This window comes from Colletotrichum aenigma (genome assembly GCF_013390185.1).
Source record: "Colletotrichum aenigma strain Cg56 chromosome Unknown KSG_Cg56_contig08, whole genome shotgun sequence".
In the NCBI taxonomy this organism is placed as follows: Eukaryota; Fungi; Ascomycota; class Sordariomycetes; order Glomerellales; family Glomerellaceae; genus Colletotrichum; species Colletotrichum aenigma.
Genome location: NW_023500914.1, coordinates 3,667,695 through 3,694,463, shown reverse-complemented (window position 1 = coordinate 3,694,463; position 26,769 = coordinate 3,667,695). Strand labels below are relative to the sequence as shown.

The window sequence follows — 26,769 nt, the reverse complement described above, 5'->3', positions numbered from 1 at the left end:
GTTATGCAGCCAAAGCAGGAATTCTGTCAATCCAATAAACGCCATCGGTTCGTATCTCTTTGACAAGCTAGATTGCCAGGTCAGAATTAGTCTGTTTACACGTGCGAAGATGGCGCCAACCTTCTTTTATTCCTTCCTCAATTCTTTTCTTTGCGCTTCCTTCCCGAGCTCTGCGCGCCGCTGCAGCTGCCAACTGCCTGTCAGGTACGGATGCCGTACTGCCTACCGCAGTACCTACACTGCACCACTCGGTTGCTTGCTCACTCCGTGCTCCTGATGCCCATCACTTCCAGGTCCATTTGATTCGCACTTACGCAGCAATAAGATTCCTTGCCTGGCTGCTCGATAGGCCGAGATATGTGCACAAAAACACCGCTAAACGCCTACCGTCTTGTCCCCTTTGGGAGGGCTATCCCTGCTCGCATCCCAGTTTCGACCAGTTTCGGGCAAGTGATGGTGCAGAGGGAAAACGGCCAAACCCACCCATGTCAGTCCACATCCACAGTCGTCCGCAGTGCTGTCCACAGGCCCATGACATGGCAATGGGCATTCCAACCAGGAAGCCCGCCCAGTGTTGCCGCCGTAGAATCATCTTAAGAATACGAGCTTTCCAGCCAACCCGTGCCTGCCAATACTTGACTTCCACCATGCATGTCCTTCCTGCCAGGCCTGCCTCATCCTTCCCTCTTCCCCAGACTGCCTGACCAGACCGGGAGAGGTGAATGAACCCTGACCTGCTGAAGGCCGCTCCTCCTTCCCGCGATTGACGTTCACTACGATTGACCACTGCAGACTGCAGGTGCGAACCGCCTTGCGGATATCTGGGCAGTGGGCACTCATCCTTGCCATCGGGTCTGCCGCCGGTTTGGGGGAATTCTTGAACATCACAGGCCCCCCCTGCAACTTCTTTCAATATCTTGTACCTGCCTCCCGCCAAAGCAACACACCCTTTTCTTGCCAGCATTCGTCGCCACGTCTCGCCGCTGCGACCGCGTCTGCCAAAAACACTCCGAGTCAAACATCACCAGTCTTCTCCAAACGTCGTGAATGCGATCCAATTCCGACTGAGAACCGCTTCGCCGGCTCACCACAACATTGCGCATTCGTCATCACCGTACAGACGAAATAAGTACCGAGAATCCCGGTCAACACCATCTAAAACAGCTCCATTTCGTCTCGGAGACACCCCTAGAGCTCTCCACCACCCGCTTTCCGTCTCCTCGGGAGCGTACACGATCTTCCGCGACCTCCGAACAACCTCGAGTCTCAACCTGCAACACAGCTTCTCGCAGCTTGAAACATCTCTATGTCTTTGACCTGGCTCACCATCAGCTCGGTTCGATACACCCTAGACATCGCTTCTGCAGCTGCCAGATAACACCCGTCCATCGTCACACCCGATCTTTTTTCTCGGGCATTTTCGCCCTGCGAGCCCACCGAACCGTTCTGTCGTCACTTGCCTCGATTGCCCAGGATGGCCAGATTGGGGGCTTCACTATCGGCTGCTGCGAGTTGGCTCGCCGTATTCGCCTCGTTCACGACAGCTTTTGCTGCGACGGAGACCATTTACATCACCGGGCAGGATAAGGATGGCAACACCGCAGAGCTCGCCACCAACCGACGTCCTGCCTTGTTCACTGGCGACTTTGGCGACTGCCTTGGAGGACAGAGTCTTTTCAACGTCACCAAATTCGACGCCGCCTACTATGCCGACAACATGACGGTCCAGTTCCATCTCGATGGAACAACCAACATCCGAAACGAGTCGTTGATGAGTATGCTTGAATGACCCCCAGCTTCCTCCAGACTACTGACGTTGAAATAGTGCACATCAACGTCGAAGCTTGTAAGCCGACTTGAGACGAACTTGCATGCAAGAAATGGGGATGTGCTGACTTGGCGCAGATGGCGAGACAAGATTCGAGATGAACTTTAACCCGTGCATGACCAACATCGCGAGGTGCGTCAACGTCCCTGCATCCTCCTCGCAATGACTCGCTGACATTGTGTAGTCTTTGCCCTTTGAATGCGAGCGTTCCGATTACTGCCTTCGCCGAGTTCAGGCTCACGCCAGCTCAGATCGATGGCATTCCCTCCATCGCCCTCGACATCCCCGACTTTGAAGGTTCAGCCCGTATCCAGATCTTTGCAAACTCGAGCGAGACTCAAATCGGTTGCTTCCAGGCCGTTATGCGGAACGGTAACAGCTTCTCTCATCCTGCAGCCATTTCCTCGATCCTCGGCGTCTTCACTCTGGCCGCAATCCTTGCTTCGGTTGCAACTGCAATCTACGGCGTCAGCATTACTCACATCAGAACGCATTACGCCCACTCTCTATCAGTACTTGTCATCTTTGAGACTTTCCAGACCGTCTTTTTCTCCGGCGCCCTATCTGTCGACTGGCCCAGCGTTCTGCCTGCCTGGTGGAGCAACTTTGGATGGGCTGCGGGCATGATATACAGCAAGCAAATGGTTGACTCGATTGACGGATTTGCCGGAGTGACTGGTAATGCTAGTCAAGTCGGTGGTGCAGGATCGACGGTCATCAACACCGGCGGCGGTATAGTCCAACAGATCTACGGGCGCTCACTTGATAGTCTCTCGGACACCCCCATCGAAGTTGCCCCTCTTCCGCAAATCGCCAAGCTCGCTGTCAGAGAGCTCAACACAAGCAATCCCTACGAATACTACTGGTCCGGCTCTCCGGTAGCCCCTGGAATGCCTACACCTGGTAAATGGATTGGATTTGCTGGAGACCTGTCAGCTCTTGGCATCCCGGCCGCGGATGCCTTCACCATCGGTCTCGTCTGGTGGTTGGTAGCAGTCGGCCTTGTTGCTGTGTCCATTACCGTTCTCAAATTCTCTCTTGATGGAATGGCACGGTTCAAGCTGATGAACGAGGACCGCTTCTTGTACTTCAGGAATCATCTAGGAGGGTACCTGGCGGCTGGTGTTCTGCGAACGCTCCTCGTTGCGTTCTTCTCTCTGATGACTTTGGCCCTGTTCCAATTCAACATCCGCGCACCCGCCGGCCCTACCGCTATTGCGGCCATCGTCTTTCTCATACTACTGGTGGGCGTTGGTGGCATAGCCGCTTATGCCTGTTTCTTCCGTCTACGCCTCGGAAAGTACGAAATGGGTCCTGACACGATCGTCTTTGAGCAAGGCAAGCTATTTAGCTCGGTTCCGGCTGTCGCAGCAACCCGCGCAAGCAACCTCGGGGAGAAGGAAACGACAGCGAAACGATACGGATCGATGCCCTTCTTCAAGATTCGCTACGTTGATGACGACCCCAACCGAACGACAGTCCACAAGGACGAGGCGTACATTAAGCGATTCGGCTGGCTTGCTGCTCGATACCGCCGGACGAGATGGTGGTTTTTCGCGTGTTGGCTCGGCTACCAATTCATTCGGGCATGCTTCGTCGGCGGTGGAGCCCGAAACCCGCTTGCGCAAGTCTTTGGACTCTTCATCTGGGAGATCATCGCCTTCCTGGTGTTTATCAAACTGAACCCGTTTGAGGGCCAGCGAAACAACTCCCTGGCGATTTGGATGCTCGGCATTGCAAAGGTGGCGACTGCCGGTTTCTCCATCGCCTTCTTGCCCGCCTTTGCTATTGGTCGCATCCTATCGACAGTGTTTGGCATCATTATCATCGTGGTTCAGGGCTTCCTCGTCGTCGCGGTGTTGGTTTTGATCGTCCTCGGTTGCATCTCGTCATGGATGTCGCTCAACCGGAACCGCGAGCAGTTCCCCGAGAAGCTGGACGGACTTCGCATTAGATACTACGAGCACATGGCAGCAAAAGCGGACGATCTCCCTCCGCCCCCAAAACCCGACCACAGCCAACTTCCCCCTCGGGAGCCCCCACAGCCGTACTTCAACGTAACCAGTGTTCGTCGAGCTCGCAAGATTGAAGATGAGCACGAAGCGGGTGAGATGGAGGACGTCATTCGGCCTGTGAATGCATCGGTTGTTCAGTTTGCACCGGGCACGAAGACCAGAAACCGAGCGAATAGTGCCAGTTCGCGCTACTCGGTTAACTCCTTGCCGCGCCGTGCCAGAGCAAACTCTCACCGCGCGTCATGGAGTTCAGCCGATTTCGCCGAGTGGGATAAGCAGGTGACCCGTGAGCGGTCTGGCTCACTTACCCACCGCAACGGCCATCAACGAAATGGTTCCTTCCGACAGGTGTCTCACTCGGAATCCCAGCCAGATCTTGGTCGTGGATCCAACAACAACACGCAACTTCCGGAGCGGTCAGCGTCAACGAATGAGCTTCGCCGGATCATGACGCCCACCGAAGAGGTTCCGGAGGAGCACGTTATGACTCCTGGCGCCATGGTTGCGGACGAAAAGCGCGACAGCAAGTCGGATGAGTCCACGATCTCACCAATCCATGAGGGAGACGAGGACAAGTATTTTGAGACGAAGGGGGATGTTTCGCCCATCCAAGAGAAGGACCAGAAGGCTTGAACTGATTTCTACACACCAATTGTTTTCAACGGCACCACGACGCCGTGTGCCAAGCCTGCGACTTCATCGTTTTGACACGCCTTGATGGCGTTTTTTCTTCGCACTATTGCATAGCATTGCATAGACGGCCGCCACTCCGGCCTGAACGAATTTGCATGAGAAACGGATTATGAGGCGTTGGACGGGAAAAAGAACTCATTTAGAAGAAAGAATATTTTGTAATGGCACCACAGTGTTAGGAAGGAGCGGCTGGTTGCTTGCAACCAGATGGCATCAAGCACATATTTGGCGGCCTTGGACAAGGCAGCACGTGGATACATCTGCAGATATAAGTGGTCATTGGCATCCCAAGATAGAGCCTAGCTGCTTAGAATTAGTAGAAATTCAGTACTGAAGTAATTCGTTCACCTTCCAAGTCTGCAGTGATCATCACATGTTTTGGGGAATTGCTCATCGAAAACCGCTTGCACCATTTTCATCTACCGTAAAATATATGTCCAAGATTCCCTATACATCTTTTTTGACTTTCCAGAAAATGCACCCCGTCCCATGCCCGACACCTGATGTGAATATGCGTATATCTTTGAAACCCATCCAAGAACGTTTTAAGCAAAGCCCTTGAGAACGGCAGCCTCGGCGTTGAGGATGGAAGAGCCAGCGGCGCCGATGACGGTGTTGTGGCTGAGGGCGACGAACTTGATGTCGAAGATGCCGCTCTCGTCCTCCCTGACGCGGCCGACGCTGACGGTGTACCCGCGGCCGAGCTCGCGGTCCAGACGGGGCTGGGGGCGGTCGGGCTCGTCGAAGACGATGATGGGGCTCTCGGGCGCGGAGGGGCAGCCGAGCTTCTGCGCGTCGGAGACGTACTCGCGCAGGGCCTTCTTGACGTCCTCGGCGCTCGGGGCGGGGCGGCGGGCGAAGCGCAGGGAGACGCAGGCGGTGTGGCCGTCGAGGACGGGGACGCGGTTGCAGGCGGCGCTGACCTTGAGGTCCTTCTGGTCCTCGAAGGCGGTGAGGTTGCTCGTGATGTTGCCGAGGATCTTCTGGGCCTCGGTTTCGAGCTTGTCCTCCTCGCCGGAGATGAAGGGGACGACGTTGTCGATCATGTCCATGGAGGAGACGCCCGGGTAGCCGGCGCCGGAGACGGCCTGCATGGTGACGACGGAGACGGCGTCGACGGGGCCGAAGACGGATTGCAGAGCGGCGAAGGGGATGACGAGGCCGATGACGGCGCAGTTTGAGTTGCAGACCAGGAAGCCCTTTTGGAGCTTGTGCTGGGCGCGTTGGTGGGGGATGAGGTCGAGGTGGGGGAGGTTCACGGTGGGGACGACGAGGGGGACGAGGGGGTCGCGGCGGTAGTTCTTTGCGTTGGAGAAGACGGCGAGGTTGGCCTTGAGGAATTCCATCTCTGTTGTAGGGATTGTGTTAGCTGTGACGATGTACAGAGAGGTGTGTTAAGGGAACGAACCAATCTCGCCAGCGACGTCGGAGTCCAGGCCGGAGAAGACAATGTCGCAGTCCGCAAACTCGGAGGCCTTGCACTCGCGCACGACGAGGTCGCCAAAGGGGCCCATGGGCGAGGCCTGCTTCCAGCGGACGGCATCGCGGTATTTCTTGCCGGCGGAGCGGGAGGAGGCGCCGACTGCGACGAGCTTGAGGTAGGGGTGCTGCGAGAGGAGGAGGATGAAGCGCTGGCCGACGGAGCCGGTGCAGCCAAGGACGCCTGTGTTATCGGATCATGTCAGTATTTGTGTGTATTCTCGAGTCTGGGGTTCATCATCGTGGTCTCGTGTGCGTGGTGTTGAGGTACCGTTGACGGAGGAGCGTAGGGGCGGCAGCGGTTCATGGCGGGGGAGGGGCAAATTGGGCGGGATTGCGTTCGCACGTACCGCACTTCTTGACGGGGAATTCGCCCATGGTGTCTGAGGGTTTCGGGGGGTATCGAGGGTATCAATTGAGGTGAGAAAAACAGAGACAGACCAGTCCGAGAAGCGGGAGGGCTTGATATATGGGCGACGGTGATGTGAGTCAAGAGGGAAGTGGCATGTCGTGCCGCGCCCTGGCCCGATTATTTTTTGGGGACGAGGGAGCGACGTCGGTACATAGCACCCCGCCATGCCCCGCCATCGGAGCTTGCGTCTCTGTGCAGTGCAGGGGACGGAGCACCTGTAGCGCGGTAAATCGGTCGTCTCTGATTGGGAACTGACCTTTTTTTTTTTTTTTTTGTCCCTCATTTTTTTCATACTTGCGACTGTCATCTCCCGCCCTTCTCCAGCCGGTCTTGCGCCAGCAGATGGCAAGGGTCCAGAAACCGGTCGGGATCTGGTGTCTGTCAATATCGCCGGCCGGCGATTGGAACCACGAAGTAGTTGCAGGTGATCTGTCACGAGTGTGGCATGCCCAGGGAGTAGCAGTTCCCGGTGCATTGTCATCCCATCACGAACTCCCATCGCATTGTGCCTGCTTCAACAGGATGCCTGCCCCGGTGTATCTCAACCCCGCATGCTGTCACGGTTTCAAGCTGAGATGACGGCCAAGTGTAAATGGTATCATGGGCTGCACTGTTCACAGCGACGATGATAGAACTTCGGTATGTCATTGAACACAATTGCTGACTCTAGACTGACGACACCCACGGACTTCAGACCTGAGACGGTGTCGTTGTCTTCTCGGTCTTCCCTTGAACATCAGATTTCTCGCTGCTCTGCAGCTTTTTCGCCACATCGTAGCTGAGGAACTTTTCCATGTTCGGTACCAGAAACGAGCTCAGCAGAAGGATGACCGAGAACGGGATTGTTGTGTAGAACACGATCCTGAATGAGCTCGTGTAGGCCGTCTTGAGCGCGCTCCCCACTGCCGAAATGATGTCCGCATTGATGCCCGGAACAGTCGAAAAGTCACCCGCTGTGATGGCTGCGAAGAGAGCTTCGATTGACGCAGACGGAAGACCTGCCTCCGTTGCTGCCGGAACCACATACTTTGGCAGGTTCTTATTCAGCTCATTTGTCAGAACAGACGTGTACAACGCCTGCGCAACTGCACCACCAAGACCACGAATGGATCCCATGACGCCTGTTGCGAGCCCGATATCTTGAGCTTCCCAGACCAGTGTGATTCCAGGGAACGAAATGTTGTCGACGAAGCCGATCCAGGTACACACCAGGGTCCCCAGAGCGATCGTCGCAGCCCATCGATCGGGCGAGATCGTGGTTAATGCAGTCATGAAAGCAAATGATAAGGCTGACGCAACAACGCACTGCCACTTTACCTTGGGCACGTAAGAGATGGTAAATCCTGCGATAGTCTGGCCGAGAAGAATTCCGCCGCCGACCACCGAGCTCTGCCACCCAATCTTCATCGAGTCTGTGGTGTAAATGCTGCCGATGATGGTAGGCCAAAGAACGGTGAGGGAGTAGTAGACCATCGCCCCGACCGTCGCGATGGCGATGATAGCGACGAAGCCGATGTTCTTGAACATCCTTGGAGGCATCAAAGGCTGGACTTTACAGAAGAAACCCTCTGCCGCAAGTAAGTTGAAGCACCACGTTGAGAACAAATTTGACACTTACCATAAATGGCAAAAGCAGCAAGAGTGGCGATGCCAATAAGAAGAGTGCAGAGTACTTCCGCGCTCGCCCATGGATGCGTGGACCCTCCCCATGAGAGACCTATGAGGAACAACACGCACCCGGAAACATAGAGAAAGATGCCAACGAAGTCCAAATCCTTGGTCATCTGGAGTCTGGTCTTCCCGTGAACATGGAGCTGATCGTATGATGGCGGGTGGTAAAAGAACCAGTAAAGAACCAAAGAGAGTACGCCAAGGATGTCCCCCATGTAGTAGCTCCATCGCCACTTTGAAACGGTGTTGTCAAAGAGGGACCGAGCAATGACGGGGCCAAAGACAGCAAATGGTAGCGACGAAAGGAAAACGATAGTGACGATAGGCCCTCTCCACTTGTTCGGCACAAGCTCTCCCATGACGATGCCAAACGACAACTGCCCGGCCGCCGCGATGCCGTTGCAAATATTGGCGGCAATAAGGGTCTCAACCGTCTGAGCACATGAGCCGATAACGCAGCCGACGAGCCCGAGGATCGAAGTCCCCAGTACCATCCACTTGCGTCCGTACAGATCAGAGAGTCGACCAACGAGAAGGAAACCAATCGAACTGCCCATGGTCCACATGGTGGCAACCCAGTTGATGTTTTTGGAGGGACCGAGGTCTGCGTTGATGAGTGTGCTTCAATTAGGTCAGTATCTCTTCAAGCGAACGTTGTTGATGAATAGACTTACAGTGTGTTCGCAGGTAGTACCCATCCCAGGTATGCGCAGATACTTGCGAGGCATTGAGCCTAAGACCCTATCAGTTTCAATCCAAAGACATCGATCCCGTCAATCTAGCATACGGTCAACGTTCCAAGGAACTGTGGGCTGCGAAAGTAACCGGCAGGCATGGCATCGTAGTTGCCACCGACGGCCTTCGTATCAATGTAGTCGACGGTTCCATCGGCATGGACCACTTTCGTGACGTTGCCATCGTGGGTCTGTACTTTGCTGATATCATTCTCGGTCTCGAGATGGCGCGTATTAGGCTCCTTGGCCTCTGTGCCGGATTGCCCGTCAGAGGAAGACATGGCTGTTGAGACTGGAGATCGAATATCGGCGGAGATCTTTGGACGTGTAGAGTCTTCAGATCCAGCGAAGAAAAGATCCAGGCTGCTGGCTGCGGGTCTCGCTACCATGGAGTTGGGACGTTGACCAATATTAAATAGCACGGCTACCCTCCCCTCAGCAGACGGACGCCTTCATCCAAACGTATGGATCGCCGGAATGTGCTACCCCAGTTCAAGGGAAAGGATGGTTATCCTTTCCCCACGCAACCCCGGAATCCAGGGATCTGGGGAAGTCGTGGTCGGCAGAAAGGGTGATTCAGGGGGGGTTCCTCCCCAAGGCAGGTGAGAGGCTGGAGACATGGATGATGAAGAGTCCAGGGCGATTGGGCTCTTGTGCATTCACGAGTGAAACTAGCAGCATTGAGGTGGTACAGAAGATAGATAGGCTTGGGACGTCGCATTCCTCGGGCGCTCTAGGGCGAGACATCGGCTAGACCAGTGGCTGAGAGAGCGTCTTTTAGTCAGGACTTGTCTCGCTTGGATCCGCGTACTCGAGATGGACCTCCATCGATGCGATTTAGTGCGGGCCACAAACGTGCAGTGGCTTGAAGTAGACAAGGCGATGGCGCAGCCAGGATGACATCCAGTCAGCTCACCAAGCCTTCGTGTCGTAGGGCAGGTGTTAGTGAGCAGTGAGCACCAGTCCTCATGTCATAGGGGCAGTCGGACTCGAAGGGTTGGGTAAGGTAGCCTGGCTACCACCCTGCGTGTGGCATTCAGAAAAGACAAGACACTGAATCATCGAGGCGCATGGTGTGGCATACATGCTGCGGTCACATCGTTCCGCATGTTTGGGCTCGGATGAACATGAGCGAGCTTGAAGACCGGGAGGAGGAAAACCAATTCCGGAGGGGGGAGAAACATCCCAGGGCTGGGGAATCCGGGGACCGGTACTTGCCTCCTAGCTTCGCTGTGACAAGGGTTTTTGGAGATGCGGAGAAGGTCCCGAACACACGGTTCTCCAACGTTCACGTCAAAGACTGGGATCGAGAATAGTTGGTCTTTTCGGGCTAGAAAAGTGGCTCAGAAGCGAGGGGCGTAAACCTTGGAGTCGAAAGACGGTTGTGCTTGGGAATGCCCACCCGCCAAGAGATGAAGCTGCGGAGCCAATCGTTGGGTAGCTGACCTCCGTATTGGGAATCGACTGTCGAATGTAAGCCAAGCTGCAGGACGCTGAATTGGATGAACCTGATTACCTGAAGGCCTCTGAGCACATTCCCAGATTCCCAGATTCCCCGACAAGTCCGACGGTGTGTTATGTCTGCAGTGGAAGACAACGTCAAGGACAAAAGCTGGATGGATAAGTACCAAAGTTAAGCCACGAAACTTTCCTCCTCGCAGTGGAAAATCAACTCCGGAATGGTATATGTCTCAGCTGTTCAACTCGAGCCCGTTCACATGTTCGACAATACCGCCTCAAGGCACTGATTAGCCATCCATCCGCGCAAGTCGGACGAGAACCGACGGCCACCATGCACTCATCATGTCCCGCAACCAAACGGTGCTCAGCTTTGTAGACCGATAGAATAGAAGGAAAGAAGCCTCTACGTGACGCATTTATCCAAGAGACAGCCCATTGTTGGTCATCTCTCGCGTCTCAACCTTCAAACTCCAAGGTGGCTCTTGGAAGAGTGCATGACGCGGCCACTAGTTGAGAGGAAACATGAGAGCCCCAAATATGGGGATTGTTACTTGCGCGTAGCGCTACATATTTCCCATAGTTGTCATTGCCGTCAAGTTCGCCGTCTCTGTCGCCGTCTCTGTCACCATTACTCTACCTCGTGTCTTTTTGACACTGTTTTCTCCCTCGTTGCATAGGATCTTTTGTTTCCTTATCTCGCAAGGAAATGAAACATATGTCAGGTTAGCAGGCAGCGATGATGCGCTTGAACAACAAGTGTGATATCACGGACGAAGGCGAGGGGGGTCAAGTCTGAAGCATGGCAGAGTTACGATGTTGAGTAGATTCCCGAGGAGACATCTTCGAGCCTGCCCAGGCCGGGTATCGGTGGCTAGATACTTCAGCTTTGGCCTGACTTCGTCGAAACCTGAGATTTTTACTTGACGCAAGGCTTTGCACATCATCCTATGGATCCGTAAGACTTGACCGCCAGTGTTGAAATTCCATCTATAACTCCGATATTCAGAACCCGTGCCTCCAAACCTGACGCTATCTTTAATTCCCAATTTGCTCCATATCCATAACAACCAACACGATGGGTTTTCTTGGCTTCAATGAAGGTCAACATCGCATCGTCTTATCGCGTCAACATAAGTGACTAAACCTCTCCTCACACCCAACAGCATTCGTTTCTTCGTCATTGTGTGATCAAGGCAGCTTATTTCTGACAGCATAGTTCTTCTGCGGTCATGACAAACAGCGACAATCTTGCCTCCATCATGACCAGCTACAGTCTCTTGTCTTATTCAATAATTTGAACCACAATTATGCAGCGAGTGAAGGCCCAGACGGAAGGATTTACTAGCACCTGCAGCTCATCTGATAGCCGCCCAAATCATAAACAAGCAGACTCAGGAACTCCATAGCCTTCCAAGGAGCAAAAGACATACCACAACTTATCTATCTCCAGTTCATGAATAAGAAGATTAGCCAGCAAAGAAGTGAGTGCTTTGGGCCAGCTCATGGGGGTCTGCATAAACAAAGGCTGGATGATGAAGTATTGCATTCCAGGGTGAAGATCCAAGTGCCATTCTACTCTTTTGCCTTGATATCAACAAAGCACCAGGGCTGTTCACCCCACTTTGTGAACTTCTGCACCCACATGCCCGGAGGCACCGGAGGTCCTTTGACTACTACCGGTTCGGAGGGCCCACAAACTCGGAGGTGTGCTCCGGCCAGCACCAACATTAGTGCAAAACACCTCAGGGGCTGTTCAGCGCGTGTGACCCTTAAGTCACCTCTGAAAGAGCCAATCACCACCACCTCTGCCACCATCGTGACCAACACAGACCGAATCTCTTTTGCTTCAAAAGGCGAGTGCCACTACTCTTGATCTCACAGAGGGCGAGAGCTGGCGGGCCTTCTCTCCCTGGAGGCTGCTCTCGCCATTCTTGTAATTATCATAAACGCCGAGAGCTCTCTTAACCACGATTGAAGCCCTATGTAGCCCACGTTTTGAGATATTGGAATATCCCCTCCGTCCACCACCACCCAGCTGGTTTCTGAAACCCTACCCACCCCCAGACTTGGTCTCTCTACCTCCCCAAAGCAACCCATCTCCTACCTTGCCTCTCCAACTCCCCATCTCTCTCCCACACACACTTACCCACCTCCATTTACCCTCTTCCACCTTAACCATCTTACTCCATCCATCTCTCCATCTCCATCTACCCAAATCCTTCCCTTCTTCGCGCATCCCCAGCTTCACGAGCTTCGTTTGACTACTTCGCTGCATCTTTTTTTGCGTCGCGAAAAAACCAAGATCGTCCATCATGTCTGGTTCTACCGATAACAGAAAGCTCCTCGAGCAGCTCCAGAAGCTCTCTTTCCAGCACGAGCTTGAGCAGGCCTCGATGGCTGGTTCTGCGGCCTCCCAGATGGCTGAGCCTGTCTACGGCCTCCAGAACCTGTCTGTCTCGGCTAGCAAGTCGCCTGACTTCTCTTCGGCCTCGTCCGAGGATCGCGACCCTGAGCGCGGCGGTGGTAAGCTTCCCTCTGTTTTTTTTTTCCCCCTCTCTGTTTTGATAGCTTCGATGATGCGATCTTCCATCTTACGCGATTTCGCTTCCTTCGCGATGGAAAATACTGACATGTCAATCACAGGTGTCCGCCTGGACGTGTCTTCCCTTCGCGGAAGCCCCAACAGCTTGGCTCGCCGCTCCGAGGCCGTTGGCAAGGCTCTGCGCCCTACCATGTCGGCTACTGCTACCTTGTCTGTGTAAGTCAACACTTCTGATCGTTCGCTTCGACCTCAGCTAACTCGTTCCTAGTCACGCCCAGAAGGGCCCTGCTCAGGATGACGGTGATGTCTTCAACGACAGCTCCGCCGACGACAAGCCCCTGGGCATGTCTTCCTCTGCCTACAAGCTCAACCAGAGCCACATTCAGCAGGCCGGCTTCAAGGGCAAGGACGTCGTTCGTCGCAACTACGACGAGGGCTCTCCCACGAAGCCCCGCTCTGCCAGCAACAAGCTCGTTGACCCTCAGGCTACTTGGCCTGCAACTGCTTGCATCTTCGTTGCCAAGTAAGTATTCTCAGGAGGTCTAATCGGTCCTCTGCTAACCTCTACAGCCTCCCTGAGCATCGTGAGGACTACACTCTCGAGGCTGCGGTCACCAAGGAGTTCCAGCGCTTCGGCGTCGTTTTTGTCAAGATTCGCCGCGACACTAACGGAATGCCGTTCGCTTTCGTCCAGTTCACCGTAAGTACTTCCTTCGTCGTTTCGCATTACCTCCTCAACGTACTGACTTCAATCAAAGAACGACGAGAACGCCAACGAGGCCCGCATCGAGGGCAAGGGTGCCATGATCCTTGGCCGTCCTTGCCGCACCGAGACTGTGCGCGCCAACCGTACGTTGCCATTTCCTGCCTCATCTTTTTCCCATACTAACTCTTGACACAGGCACTTACATCATCTACCGTCGCAATCGCACTGCGATCACCGTCGAGGAGGCCAACGAGCTGCTCACTCCCTTCGGCGATCTCGAGACCGCTCGCTTCCTTGATGACGAGATCCAGCAGCAGATGCGTCTGCCCGTCACGATCCGCGTCCAGTTCAAGGAGTTCGACTCTACCCAGCAGGTTCTCAAGGCTTTCCGCCTGAACAGAGTCTACCATGTCGAAGCCTACGACTTCAAGAAGGCTATGCAGGCCAGGTCTCGCAACCCTGAGCGCGTGTACCTCGACACCTACGACCGCGACCGTCGTTCCATTTTCATCGGCGACTTGCCTCTCAACTTTACCGAGAGCGACATTCGCATTCTCATGGAGGACGTTGGCAGCGTCGTCTCCGTTCAGGTCAAGCGCCTTGATTACCACCGCGGTAAGCTGCCATTTCTCCCTTTCCTTTCCATACCCAAGAGTCAAGTTAACACATGAATAGAGGGACCCAAGCTCATCGCTTTCGTCGAGTTCACCAACCCGACCGTCCCTGAGATGGCCATCGAGCGCTATGTAAGTATTCGCCTTTCCCTTGACAACTTACCAAGATGGATGACTGACACCTCGAAGCATAACAACAATATCCAGGGCTACTACATCCGCGTCGAGCGTCGCACCAACCAGAACCGTCGTGGTGTCTCCAACACCCCTGGCCGATTCCATGGCAACGGCTTCAACGGCGCTGGCCCTTCCAACATGGGCGGCAGAGCCCCTTCTACTCCCGCTCGCGAGCAGCGTGGTCCTCTGGCTATCGAGGCCGGTACCAGCTTCAGCCAGGATGCTGTCCAGAACACTCCCGTTCGCCAGACTCCTCTCCGCAACGAGATGAACTCTGGCATGGCTCAGACCCAGAACGTCATGCAGCCCACCGTTGTTCAGACCCCTCAGCACCAGAACGGCATGCAAGTCCAGCACGTTCAGCAGATTCCTGCCCAGACCCAGCAGCAGCAGGTTGGCCCCGTCATGAACCAGGTTCCTAACCAGGTTCAGAACTATGTTGCCCAGCAGGTTCCTGCTCAGGTCCAGGTTCCCGTTCAGGGACAGATGCAGTTCAACATGGCTCCCCCCATGGGTCCTCACCCTCAGCAGCAGCACATGGGCACTCCCATCGGTCACCACCCTAACCAGCAGCACATGGGCACTCCCATGGGCCATCATCCTCACCAGCAGATGGGCCCTCCCCCCGTTCCTCAGATGAACACCCCCATGGTGCCCCAGTCTGGCTCCTACATGGGCACTCCCTTCTCTCAGGGTCCCTTCTCCCAGGGTCCCTTCTCTCAGGGTCCTGGCTCTGCCTACGGCTTCATGACTCCTCAGCCTTCCCCTGGTGCTCCCTTCTGGGGCTACGGTCACGGAACTCCTCTCTGGACCCCGTTCCCTGTCGACCCTGCCGCCTTCATGGCTTTCACCAGCCCTGTTCCCCCGGCTCGCTCCAACGGCGTCGCTCCCACTGGTCCCCAGGTTGAGGCCAACCAGGTCACCCAGTCTGAGCCTGTCATGACTGACAACAGCATCACCCAGGCTTAGGCCACTTTCTCTTGTTCGATTTTCAATCATTCCGGTTCCAGTTGTCGGTTTTCCCAAAAGTTTCGGTTTTCCACGATCCGAATCAATCATTCGACTACTTACACATCGGCTTATTATTCGGAAATCCAACATTTCGGTTCCAAATCGACTGGTACCCAATCGTATTGCTCGACAAATCTCATCTTTCTTTCCTTCTTTCGTGGTTTACAAACCATAAACAAACAAAATTGGTGTTGGGATTTGGTGTGTGGTCAGATGGGATTTTTTCTTGTGACACAGGGTAATGGTTGATGGATTCAAGGTTCGGTAATAGAGAAATGGAAACAAAATGGAGTCATAGAAGGTTTGGTTTGTGCCAAAGAGCACTTTGTCTACTCTCGATGTCAGGCCGACTTTCATCTAGTTAGCAATACAGTCTTGAGTAAAAGCTTCCGTGCGATTGATCTCGTGACCAGGACGTTTGCGGGTGTCGTAGCCTGTTTGCGAGCGCAAAGTTCGGTCCACGGATAATAATATGCTGCAAGATTGCTATCATCTTCGTCTCTGAAGCTATCGGGATGGTTCAAGAGCCAGCACGGCTGCAGATATGGGAGACCTGGCACCGACCCAGCGTGATGTGATGGAAACGCATTTTTGGGGGGTTCTTTCCGCCCAAACTAATCCAAAGTTTGATCCGGCGAATTGGGTCATACAGCACAGATCATGAAGAGCTTGAACGCTCCCTGCGGCTTGGAAGTCATATGGTGTTGACATCTAGGTTGAAATCGGGGAGTCTTGATGTCGTCAAATAGCCGTAGCGCGGGCCATATTTATCCCGATGAGAAGCTTCAGCTCCATGTACCCTTGTACATCCTCGGAGCTTGAAGGAAGCAACTGAAGATCTCTCAAGTTCGCCGACGAACTATTTCGAGCGTACCCGACGAAAATTCAATCCCGCGCTCCCCAGCGATTCGAAGCACGGAATTTACCCAGCGAGAGGGATCGAAGAAACAAGCCCCGCGACTGGTGGCGCATCACAGACTGAGCTTCGGCTCCAAAAACCACACCACCAAACGCCTTGGCTACGCCGGCAAAATACCAAAAAGATGCGGGCAACACCATCACTCATGGGCAAGGGCTTCTGGGCTCGGAGTTTGGATCATTTCAAGCGAAGCGCGACCATTGGTGAGCTCCTCCTGCCCCCAGGTCTGCTCGTCGGCCCCCACTAACCCTCGTCCGTCGCAGCTTTCAAAGCAGAAGGCATAAAAGGCGCGCAAGGCCCTTACATACTCCAAGACTTCCGCGCACCCAACTCGACCGAAGACTGCAAACTCCTCTCCGACCGCGAGATCGGCGGCTTCTCCGAGGTCGCCCTCGACTGGGTCCCCTCAACATCAACCTCCCCGACACAGCCCTCCGAAAGCATACCACCAACAAGGACCGGCTACGCCCGCTTCCACGGCACGATATCCACCGCCCTACCGAAAGACGACCCCAAGATCCAGCGCACAGGCTTCGCGGCATGGCGCACGCCCAACCAGCAGCCCACGGTGTTCGGCAAGTCATTATGGGACATTGACCCCTACGTATACCTCGCGATGCGCGTCAAGTCGGACGGGCGCAGCTACTTCATCAACCTGCAGACGGACTCGGTCGTACCGACGGATCTGCACCAGCACAGGCTGTTCGCGAAGCGGCCGGGCGAGTGGGAGACGGTGTTTGTCAAGTGGAACGACTTTGTGCGGACGAACCACGGGTTCGTGGTGGAGCCGCAGACGGAGATGCTGAGGTCTAAGGTCACGACTGTGGGCGTTGGACTCACGGATCGGAGGCCGGGGCCGTTTGAGCTCTGCATCGAGAGGATATGGGCTACGAACGATGTCGAGGAGGCGGAGGCGGCAGAGGCGGAAGCCGATGCGGCTGCTACGGAGAAGGCCAGGCAAGCGAGAGAAAGCGAGTTGAGGAATAAGCAGGGGCAGAGTATCCGGTGGTCAATTAGGTGATGTGCCAGTCCTGCAGAAGGGTGCACGAGGAGCTTGGGAGAACTTGCAAGTACGGAGCTTGCTTGCTCACGTCTAGATCGCCGGCGGGAGCTGGCAGGCAGGTCTGAGAGACAGTTGCCAGTGATGCAGCATGGGCAGCTCAGAGACGACTGATGGCATGCTTGGAGCTGGATTGGACAGTGTAGAAATATTCTGTAAAAATACCAAACGAAGATCAATGCTCTTGGAACAACCCCAAACATTCCAATCGGGTGATAATAAAGATGATCGGAAACACTTGCCGTAAATCTTTTACCATTTTATCATCCCGCTCAGAGGTGCTCCTATGACCATCATCGGAGGAATTTCCACTTTCTTAAGAGAGGATAGCTGTGTTGATGATTGGTCAAAATGACGGTGTTATTCCCCGGCATTTATGACCAATCATACCCCGCCAAGGTCACAGTGTGGACCTCGAAGCATCACTCAGGAACTCACTCATCGCATCACGACCGGTAATTTGAGTGAAGGTGGAAGGCGCCGAAAAGTCGTAAGATCACTGTTTTGTACAAGGCAGAAGAAGCTGCCACGTTCCTAACGCGCTGGTTCAGCTCCTGCTCAAGGGCGTTTCGTTTGGCGCGGTCCCGACGCGCCTACCGCCTTCACTTGCCTGGAACCTCCAAAACATGGTCATCCACGACCCTGACGATTATCGGCACAACTTTAGATGATTGAATTCGAAACTTCATCCCGAAGCGAGACCAAAGCATTTTCGCACTGAAGAGGGCACGCCATGGCGCGCTACCTCACGCCAGCCAAGATTGGCCTCCTCGCCCTCGTCGAGCTCTACACAGACGAACACGTCCCCAGCACAGCCATCATCCCGGTCCTGTCCTTCATCACATCCCGTCTTCTCGACCCAGACCCGCAGAGTCTGACAACCGCCGCCAGCATAGAAAATCGCTGGCAGAAGGCAGAGAGCACCGTCAGCCTTGTCATCGGCATTAAGGATTTCGAAAAGCTACTCAGCGCTCACTCCGTTGTCGTCGGTCTGCCCGGGAGAAAGCTGTGGGACACGTTCCTTGCAAAGCTATGGGACATCAACTCTCTGGATGCACTCCATGAATTCTTTGGTCGGCAATCCAAATGCCTGGTCAAGACGAAAGAGGAACTGCGCCGACTTGGGATTGAGGGTGATGCGGCGGCACAGGAGCAACTAAAACGGGCGGGCATCACGCTGTCGAGGAATTCGCCCCTCGGGCAATTTGTCAGGAGGAGTCAGCTAGAGTTCTCACGACTGCGATTTCATGATGTGACGCAACTTTGGACAGACTTTGTCCAGTACCGACAACCCACGGCGGGATACCTGCGTCGGAGGAATCCGTCATTCGGACGGCTGAGCTTCGACAATGTGCTCATGACAGGAGACCAGGCGGACTGGGATCCGGAGGGTGTGGCGGCGCTGACTTCTGTTGTCTACGGGGACATGGTGTCAAGCGGCACGCCCTCTGCTATTCCAGTCAGTACAGATGATATTGAGCTCCTACTGGAGTTTCAAATCGATCAGATGCAGAGTCAGTCCATCGCGTCGAGAAGCCCGAAGCATAGCTGACCAGACCAGAATTCGGCACACGAATACCGCTCGAACTCCGCAACCAATTCCATGACCTTCTGGGCGACAGCTTTTTGGTACCCAGCTTGAGGCATTACTTGAGGTTCGTCTCGTTTGCCCTTCCTGCTGCAGCTAGGTTGCTGACCTTTGACAGCTTTCTGGACGCGTGGAAATCCGGCGATTACCCCACAGCATTCGATTTCCTCCACCAGTATTTTGACTACACAATGCAGAACCGGGACAGAGCATTCTACCAATACGCGCTAATGAACCTGGCCGTGCTTCAGGCAGACTTTGGCTGCTACAAAGAAGCCGTGGCCGCGATGCTCGAGACCGTATCCACGGCCCGCGAAAACCGCGACATGTCCTGCCTGAACTTCGCCCTTAGCTGGCTCTTCCACTTCGGTATGGCCCATCCAGATCTGGTTAAGGACCTGGAAGCGGACAGTCTGTTGGGTACAGCGAAGGAGAGCCTTGCCTACCTGCGAGTCAAGGCCAAGGAGACGGGAATGTGGATGCTATGGGCTTCAGTGCTTCTCAGCGAGGCAAAGCTCGGTCTCGCAAACGGAGAGAGTGTGGCCACGTCCATCGAGCTCATGGTCCGCAGCTCGCACCTGGTTGTCGAGCGGAACATGAAGAGCATGTTTGGGGGTCAGCTTTCCATCATGATTGCCTTGTGGGACAGGATCGGTCTCGCGTCGCTCTCGGCCATGAACTGCGAGATATTTCTTCGCTGTCACGCAAGGCATTCGACCTTTGAGGACGAGTTGAAGATCACGGCTCGCCTAGCTCAACAGCTCGTGGCAAGGGGCAAATTCGACGAGGCGCTGCAAAAGATGGAGACCTTGGACGAAAACGCGTTGCGAGCTTGGAAGCCGAACCAATACTGGTTCAAGTACCGAGGAATCATCAAGCTGAGGAGAGATTTGCACCATAACAACCTTGATGGCGCGGAGCAGCTCCTCGCCCAACTTTTACAGTCGAAGAAAGACGACCTCGAGGTGGACATGGCCTTCGTCATCGACTTCCTTCACGTCGACTGCCTCATCCGACGGGGCAACCTGCCAGAAGCCTTTTCCAAGGTAGAAAGCATGCTTGCCTCGCTTCGGGACGACAAGAGGGACATCCAGCTCCGCGTGAGGCTGATGCTGCTCAAAGTCCATCTCTACGACAAGTGTGGTCGGCCACAGCGAGGGTTCACCATCGCCATGCGGGCCGCCAGCATGGCTTGGAGGTCGAGGCTGGTAGCGAGCTTGTGGCAGGCCATTGGTGCCATCGCCAACATCCTGACGTCGCTGGAAGAGTTCGAGGCTTCCATCCAGCTGCTCAACGCCATCCTCCCACGCAGCCTCGAGTGTGATTCGGCGGCCCTGGCAGGACAGCTATATTCCTTCCTCGCAGACGCCAACATGGGCATGGCAGGCAAGATGGCGCCACAGTCAGCGAAGCGCAGAGAATATCTGACTCGAGCCACCAGCGCCATCCAAAAGGCGTTTGATTACTATTCCAGCATCGAGGACATCACACGGCAGTGTGAGATGATGGCCAAGAAGGCCACCATCATGAAGGTGGCGGGAGACAAGGTCCTCGCAGCCGACTATGCGGCCGCATATGTAGCGTTACGGAGAAGCGCTGCTTCGCTCTCGGTATCATAGGCTATAGACCGACAGAGTTCATTTGCATTGGGACGGTGCATAAGTAATGCAATGGGGGTTTCTTTAAGGCCGCATCTCTTCGATTGCTGTGACGTAGGGAAAATGTACAGAATAGTCTACCCCCCAACAAGCGTGTCCTGAGTCTATGGATCGCTCCCTCCCCGATGCGAGTTCACGCATTCTGGTGCCCGAGTTCTGGCAATTTAAGCCTTGTCCTTGTTGTGGTAGTTGACGGAGTCGTTCCAGCTGTGGACTACGTTAGCACACTCGCCCCGTCTCTCATAGCCCGCAGGAGGGGTGAATACGTACAAGAGGGTCTTGTCACCGTTACCCCACTGGTAGTTCTTGGTGCGGATGTTCTGGTAGGGGTACTCGACGCGCTCCTCCAGAGGGGGCATGTGGCTCCAGTGCTCCCAGTGCTCGTTCCAGAGGACGTAGGCGTTGGCGCCGGCGAGGGCGAGGGCGGGAATGCAGGCGCTGTATCACACACACAAAAATGGTCAGCCCACGATCTCCTTGGCTCAAGGTTTCCCTCGATCTCCGATTGACAAATCCCGCGTGCCGTCGAGTCCGTGATTCATGCCCCTCCAATCCCTATGGGAGTTCCGACACTTCCTCCGTCGCAACATCCTGCATCAACAATTTCTTCGACGGCGTAGGGATTCACTCAATCTGAGGGGCTGATTTTCTTCGAGGGGCCGGAGGGGGGTGGCATACTAGATGGAGATCTTGCGCCAGAGTTCTGTTCACGGTCGTTAGCATTTCTATATTTCACTCAATCGATTTCCTCCCCACAAGCCCAATTGGCTTCCGTCCCCAATGTCTTTCTTCTCTTCTCCTCTCGCAATCCCGCACAACAGCAGAAGGAATGATATGACGAACCAGTGGTGCCGGCGGCGTGGTGCTTGGCAGCCTCGCGCTCCCTGACGAAGGCGTTGTCGGTGCTGGCGAAGCGGCGCTGGACGGTGGAGCGGGCGGCCGGGGCGCGGGCAGCGCTGCGCGCGGCGGCGGAGAAGAGGCGGGCGCTCATGGTGTGTGTGCGGTATCCGGTGTGGGTGGTGGAGGGGAGATTTTTGTGACGTTCGGTCGTCGGTCGGCGGTGGTGAAGATTGAGGTTCGTTGCGGGACGGGAATCAGGTCATGGAGCTCGGTTAGCGGGAACCGGTGCTGGTGATGGCCGGGTTTGTGGCCTGGATTGTTAGGCAGAGATGGAGGGCAGGGATCTGTCGCTCTCTCTTTTTTTGGTGGGCGGGCTTTGCGGGATGACTAAATGATGTCAGGTCATTTGCGGAGGAAGTAGGAACTGGTTTCCTGGGTGAGCAAGGCATTTAACCCCCTGCAAACGGTCAGAGTTTACCAAAAGGGAAACCCAAAATTGGCGTAATTCGAACCTGAGTTTTCGCTTGCTTCTTGGGTGTAAATAATGGACTGAATTGTCATCAGAAGGACGCCAATTGCTGAATTGAAGCAGCGTTGTATTGGGTCACGTGACACCGCCTCAAGGTCGTGCCGCGTCCATGACGGCAGCGACGTCGCGCGGTCACTCACGACGTGTAAGCGGTCGAGGGCGAAGTTGCTCCAGCCAGACGCCTTGGTCTCACTTTCTCGCATTCGTGAACGAAAAGGCGCCAGTATTTGGGCTGTGTTCCTCTTTTAGTCACTGACTCGCCGCTCGCTTCTGCATCTTCTCTGTATTGGTCCTTCCATCGACGTCACTCGGCATCTCTGGGATTTTTTTGATGTTGAAGCGAGGTGATACCGGCGTTTGAGCGATACCCATTTGATTTAAGAATTGCAGAGCTCAACTTCAAGAGCGACTGTTCGTCAAAATGGGGCTTCGCATCGTGACATGGAACGGTGAGTGAGCGCACATCTGGTGTCCCTTCAAGGCCGGCGTCGCTAACTCATCTCAAGTCAACGGCATCAGGTTTGAAAGCCTCCATATGCACGCCCATAAAAAGCCAGCCTAACAAAGTTCAGAAACCCATTCGGATACCAACCATGGCGGGAGAAGCGAACATACCAGGTCCGACGCCCCCATCCTCACTTGCATCCCTCCCTGACCTCCTGCCCAGGCAATGTTCGACATCCTTGAGGCGGACATTGTAATCATGCAAGAATGTAAAATCCAGCGAAAAGACCTCACAGATGAGATGGTCCTCGTCCCCGGTTGGGATGTCTTCTTCAGCCTGCCAAAACACAAGAAAGGTAACACCTCCCCCGCAGCCGCCCTGTTCTCTCACCTCTGACCAACACACCCAGGATACTCCGGCGTGGCAATCTACACCCGCAACGCAACCTGCGCCCCCATCCGCGCGGAAGAAGGCATCCTCGGCGTCCTCACCCCGCCGGGCTCCTCCATCCCTTACCGCGACCTGCCCCCGGACCAGCACATCGGCGGGTACCCTCGCGCCGGCCAGCTGTCCTCCGAAGTCGACGCCGCGACCCTCGACTCCGAAGGCCGCTGCGTCGTCCTCGAGTTCCCCGCCTTCGTGCTCATCGGCACCTACAGCCCCGCCACGCGCGACTCCTCACGCGACGACTTCCGCCTCGGCTACCTCAACGCCCTCGACATGCGCGTGCGCAACCTCGTCGCGCAGGGCAAGGAGGTCATCCTGACGGGCGACCTCAACGTCATCCTCGAGGAGCTGGACACCTGCAACCTGCGCGAGATGCTCCGCAAGGAGGGCATGACGGTCGAGGACTGGAAGGGCATGCCGTCGCGACGCATTTTCAACCAGCTGGTCGTCGGCGGCAATGTTACCGGAGCCCGGGACGAGGGGCGGGAGGAGCCTGTGTTACACGACCTGACGCGCATCTTCCACCCCGACCGACAGGGCATGTTCACCTGCTGGGATACCAAGCGGAACACCCGCCCAGCCAACAACGGGAGCAGGATAGACTACGTTCTCTGCTCGTCGGGCATCAAGGACTGGTTCACGGATTCGAACATCCAAGAGGGGCTAATGGGATCGGATCACTGCCCGGTATACGCAATCATCGGGGATGTGGTCAAGAAGGACGACAAGCAGGTTCCCATCGTCGATCTGATGAACCCGAGCGACATGTTTCGACAGGGCGACCGTCTGCGAGAGTGGGCCGCAAAGGACCTCCTCCCTCTTTCCGCGAAGCTCATCCCCGAATTCGACAAGCGACGAAGTATACGAGACATGTTCATGAAGAAGCCGACCACAAAGCCAACGACCGATACCCCTCCCTCTTCCATCCCCAAAGATACCCCTTCTCAACAGCCAAAGAGCCCCTTATTTACCAATGTTCCCGACGATCCTCCCTCACAAACCTTTGCCCTGTCGAACACGAGCAAGATACATCCGAGCGTCGCTGATAGAACGTTACCTCCATCCTCATCTGCCCCCGTAAAAAGGCAGACCGAAGCGAAAGACACAAAGCGGTCCCTGAAGAGAACAAAGACGAACGACAACGACTCCAAGACAAACAAGCAGAGCACTCTGACTGGCTTCTTCAAACCCAAGGCCCCGGCTGCGAAGCCGACAGGCGCCCACGTAGACAGCGAGATCATCCTCGATTCCAGCGACAAGAACAATGGTCCCGAGGACCAGTCACAGGAGAACAAGGCTGCAGTGCTAGCCGGTTCCCTCTCAACAGTAGCAGAGGTCCCTGCGGCTGCGGAGCCGTTGACCTCGCCCTTGCCCAGCAAACAGCAACAGCCGGCATCAACTCTGGACCCGTCGGCTACCGAAACTTCTGAGAAGGTCTTTGATCCCATCGAGACCAAAGAAGCGTGGTCCAAGTTCAGCCTGGGCAAGAGGGTCGTGCCCAAATGCGAACACGGCGAGCCTTGTGTCAGCTTCCAGACCAAGAAGCCCGGCATCAATTGTGGTGAGATCTATCCAAGCAACGTCTTCCTTATTCGGAAAACTTAGGCGAATGCCGGGGGTCGTGATTGGTGCAATGGGTACTGACGATCTGTACAGGGAGATCATTCTACGTATGTGCCCGCCCGTTGGGGAAGTCGGGAGTCAAAGAATCGGGGACGGAGTGGAGATGCGGGACGTTCATCTGGAGCAGCGACTGGAAAAAAGATCAGGCGTAGTTATTCCCGTGATGCACAGTCGAGACAGTGGCTGGGCATCATGGATGGCGTTGGCAGTCTGCAGTGGCGAAGAGCAACATGTGGGCGAATCAATGGTCCTCATGGCGGGGGGCAAAAGACACTCTAGGTATCGGGCTGGAATAGATGGTCCATGAAGATGATATTTACTGGCTTGCAGATTATAATTACAGAAAAAGATTCGTGTTCGCTTGATATGCGAATACATGGGTTGTGAGTACATTTTTGCACCAATATGTTCATCAAATCGAAGATCTCTGCTTCGCGTTGCCATCGAAGCAGATGGTCCAGGATGATTCTTGGTTCCTCAGATCCGGTGATCTCCTAGCGTTCGTACGTCTAAGTATCGCCGCACAAAGGTCTGTTGGTTTCTCGCGCAGGTAACTCTTGCCACAGCATGCGGGAAGTGAATCGACGACCAGATGCGTGGTCGCCTCCTGGGTCACGCTGACTGGATAGAGATCGAAGACAGCCTCCAAAGGCGCCATGTCCTGAGGCTCCTCTGGTCGCTGATGCTGCCAGTCTAGAACACAAGGACGACCTAAGGTGGTCTGGCAGCGCCGATATCTATTCCGTTCCATGACTGATACTACAGCGACTTGTCGCAGTCGGTAGGTATAACTCATACTCCTCCGTCTGGAGCCGACAAGTCGGCGCGCTGATGGTTTTGTCGCTCTCGGGTAGGAGGCGGCCTCTACCTCATCGACGCTGCTAAGCTGGTCTTCTTGCTTTGGCCACTAGGCTTTCGATGGCGCTTCTCAGACGGCTTGCGAGGGGTGTAACGGTAGTCGGGATACATCATCAAGAGGCGCTCCTTGTGCATCTTTGCAAGCTCGGTATACTTCTGGCGCACGGCTGGTGATTCGCTGTTCCATTTCTTGCCTAGGCTAATGGCTGTTGTTGGTCAGCGCCGGTTCCCGAGGGGAACCAAGTCAAAGTACTCACAAATATCGTTGTTGCTTAGGTGACTGTTTTCCTGCTTCATGGTGGCATGGCGATCTTTGCGGTAGAGAATGAAGGCATTGGGAGGTCGAGGAACCTTGATTTTGCAAACAGGCTCTGGGCTCTCGGTGCAATGGGCGCCAGCTTCTGAACCAGAAGCGTCCTCAAGGAAGTGGCTCGGTGGCCGTTGGACAACAATAGCGATGCCGTTGACCGAGACGATCATGTGGGGGCCAGAGACGAACTTCTCGCAGGGCCCGAGGACCCATCTGTCTGCGTTGCCGTCCATGCCATCCTTTGCCCACATGACGGGCTTCCTGAAAATCCGTCTGCGACGTATGGTTAGATGCGTTTGGCATGTCGATTGAAGGAACTGAGGCTGAAGGTAGACCAACCCCATGTAGAAAGCCATGAATGCTTGCCCGTCCTGGCCAAGACCAAGGTAATCCTTTTGAGAGACAGCAACAACGGACTGGAAGCTATTGAGCTGAAGGTCCAGTGTCTCCTTTGCGATCTGTAGAATATCATGTTGTAAGCGAGAAGGATCCATGCAGCCGGCAATGGTCTGGCCGGGATTGAAGTCGTGGAATGACATGGCGAGCTGGCGAGGCGGTGTGAGACGGACAGGATGCGGGGTTGAAGTTGGCGCAGACGTTGCTAGAATTATGGGTATGGGAAGTGGTGTGTGTAGATGAAAGGATGGATCGTGAGATGGAGACAAGATCTTCCAAGATCGATGGGGTCTCGGGCAAGATATACTGTCGAGGAAGTGCCAATTACAAACGAGGCATAGGTAGTCCAGGACAGCTTTCGGGGAGAGTGATGAGGAGGGTGCGAGAGGCAAGATACGCAGTGCAAATCGCATAGGGAAAGGCTCGTTCATAGAAGGGTCCTAAATTTGGGGAAAGCACCCCTCATCACAGACCAAGCTCATAGAACACATACCGCAATGCCTCAGGACGACGGACGAGGAACGGGTTGGCGAGAGTGCCCAGCCTTTTGGTGTGGGGCAGTGTCTTAAACCAGAAATCACTGCAGGGGATCCATCTTGCTGTGGCAGGTCTGGATGGCCATGGCAAGCTCCGGTTACATGATGTGTCTGGGGGCCTGCCCTGGACTCTTGGAGAGGGGATGAAAGGCCAGGGCCAGGGTCAGGGCCAGATGAGGAGGAACCCGCCAGCCCTGGACGAGGACGTGGAGGTGCA

General features: G+C 55.0%; 9 protein-coding genes across 9 annotated transcripts; 5 read left to right on the top strand and 4 right to left on the bottom strand.

Moving 5' to 3' along the window:
* Positions 1–1,474: 1,474 nt before the first annotated feature.
* CGCA056_v012448 (uncharacterized protein) lies at positions 1,475–4,476 on the top strand (the record flags this gene model as incomplete). Its single annotated transcript, XM_037327692.1, has 4 exons — positions 1,475–1,775; positions 1,826–1,846; positions 1,906–1,960; positions 2,013–4,476. The coding sequence occupies 4 exons, from the start codon at positions 1,475–1,477 to the stop codon at positions 4,474–4,476; spliced, it is 2,841 nt and encodes a 946-aa protein (XP_037174049.1).
* A 605-nt stretch (positions 4,477–5,081) lies between these two features.
* Positions 5,082–6,393, bottom strand: CGCA056_v012447 (putative aspartate-semialdehyde dehydrogenase; the record flags this gene model as incomplete). The annotated part of the gene is made up of 3 exons (XM_037327691.1): positions 5,082–5,884; positions 5,945–6,199; positions 6,366–6,393. 3 exons carry the CDS (start codon positions 6,391–6,393, stop codon positions 5,082–5,084), a joined length of 1,086 nt encoding a protein of 361 aa, XP_037174048.1.
* A 724-nt stretch (positions 6,394–7,117) lies between these two features.
* On the bottom strand, positions 7,118–9,113 carry CGCA056_v012446 (Trichothecene efflux pump TRI12; the record flags this gene model as incomplete). Its single annotated transcript, XM_037327690.1, has 4 exons — positions 7,118–7,995; positions 8,046–8,719; positions 8,773–8,831; positions 8,886–9,113. The coding sequence occupies 4 exons, from the start codon at positions 9,111–9,113 to the stop codon at positions 7,118–7,120; spliced, it is 1,839 nt and encodes a 612-aa protein (XP_037174047.1).
* Positions 9,114–12,605: 3,492 nt separating this feature from the next.
* On the top strand, positions 12,606–15,301 carry RIM4 (Meiotic activator RIM4; the record flags this gene model as incomplete). Its single annotated transcript, XM_037327689.1, has 8 exons — positions 12,606–12,816; positions 12,937–13,051; positions 13,104–13,358; positions 13,406–13,535; positions 13,594–13,684; positions 13,737–14,156; positions 14,217–14,287; positions 14,345–15,301. 8 exons carry the CDS (start codon positions 12,606–12,608, stop codon positions 15,299–15,301), a joined length of 2,250 nt encoding a protein of 749 aa, XP_037174046.1.
* A 1,085-nt stretch (positions 15,302–16,386) lies between these two features.
* On the top strand, positions 16,387–17,283 carry CGCA056_v012444 (Complex I intermediate-associated protein 30; the record flags this gene model as incomplete). The annotated part of the gene is made up of 2 exons (XM_037327688.1): positions 16,387–16,465; positions 16,526–17,283. 2 exons carry the CDS (start codon positions 16,387–16,389, stop codon positions 17,281–17,283), a joined length of 837 nt encoding a protein of 278 aa, XP_037174045.1.
* A 772-nt stretch (positions 17,284–18,055) lies between these two features.
* Positions 18,056–20,529, top strand: apc5 (Anaphase-promoting complex subunit 5; the record flags this gene model as incomplete). Its single annotated transcript, XM_037327687.1, has 3 exons — positions 18,056–18,836; positions 18,884–18,977; positions 19,029–20,529. 3 exons carry the CDS (start codon positions 18,056–18,058, stop codon positions 20,527–20,529), a joined length of 2,376 nt encoding a protein of 791 aa, XP_037174044.1.
* Positions 20,530–20,732: 203 nt separating this feature from the next.
* Positions 20,733–21,559, bottom strand: CGCA056_v012442 (Cytochrome c oxidase subunit 6A; the record flags this gene model as incomplete). The annotated part of the gene is made up of 4 exons (XM_037327686.1): positions 20,733–20,775; positions 20,839–21,006; positions 21,247–21,271; positions 21,412–21,559. 4 exons carry the CDS (start codon positions 21,557–21,559, stop codon positions 20,733–20,735), a joined length of 384 nt encoding a protein of 127 aa, XP_037174043.1.
* Positions 21,560–22,358: 799 nt separating this feature from the next.
* On the top strand, positions 22,359–24,434 carry apn2 (DNA-(apurinic or apyrimidinic site) lyase 2; the record flags this gene model as incomplete). The annotated part of the gene is made up of 5 exons (XM_037327685.1): positions 22,359–22,386; positions 22,444–22,456; positions 22,510–22,555; positions 22,605–22,737; positions 22,792–24,434. The coding sequence occupies 5 exons, from the start codon at positions 22,359–22,361 to the stop codon at positions 24,432–24,434; spliced, it is 1,863 nt and encodes a 620-aa protein (XP_037174042.1).
* Positions 24,435–25,316: 882 nt separating this feature from the next.
* mta-1 (mating type protein mat1-2-1) lies at positions 25,317–26,159 on the bottom strand (the record flags this gene model as incomplete). The annotated part of the gene is made up of 3 exons (XM_037327684.1): positions 25,317–25,516; positions 25,568–25,893; positions 25,960–26,159. 3 exons carry the CDS (start codon positions 26,157–26,159, stop codon positions 25,317–25,319), a joined length of 726 nt encoding a protein of 241 aa, XP_037174651.1.
* Positions 26,160–26,769: the final 610 nt, after the last annotated feature.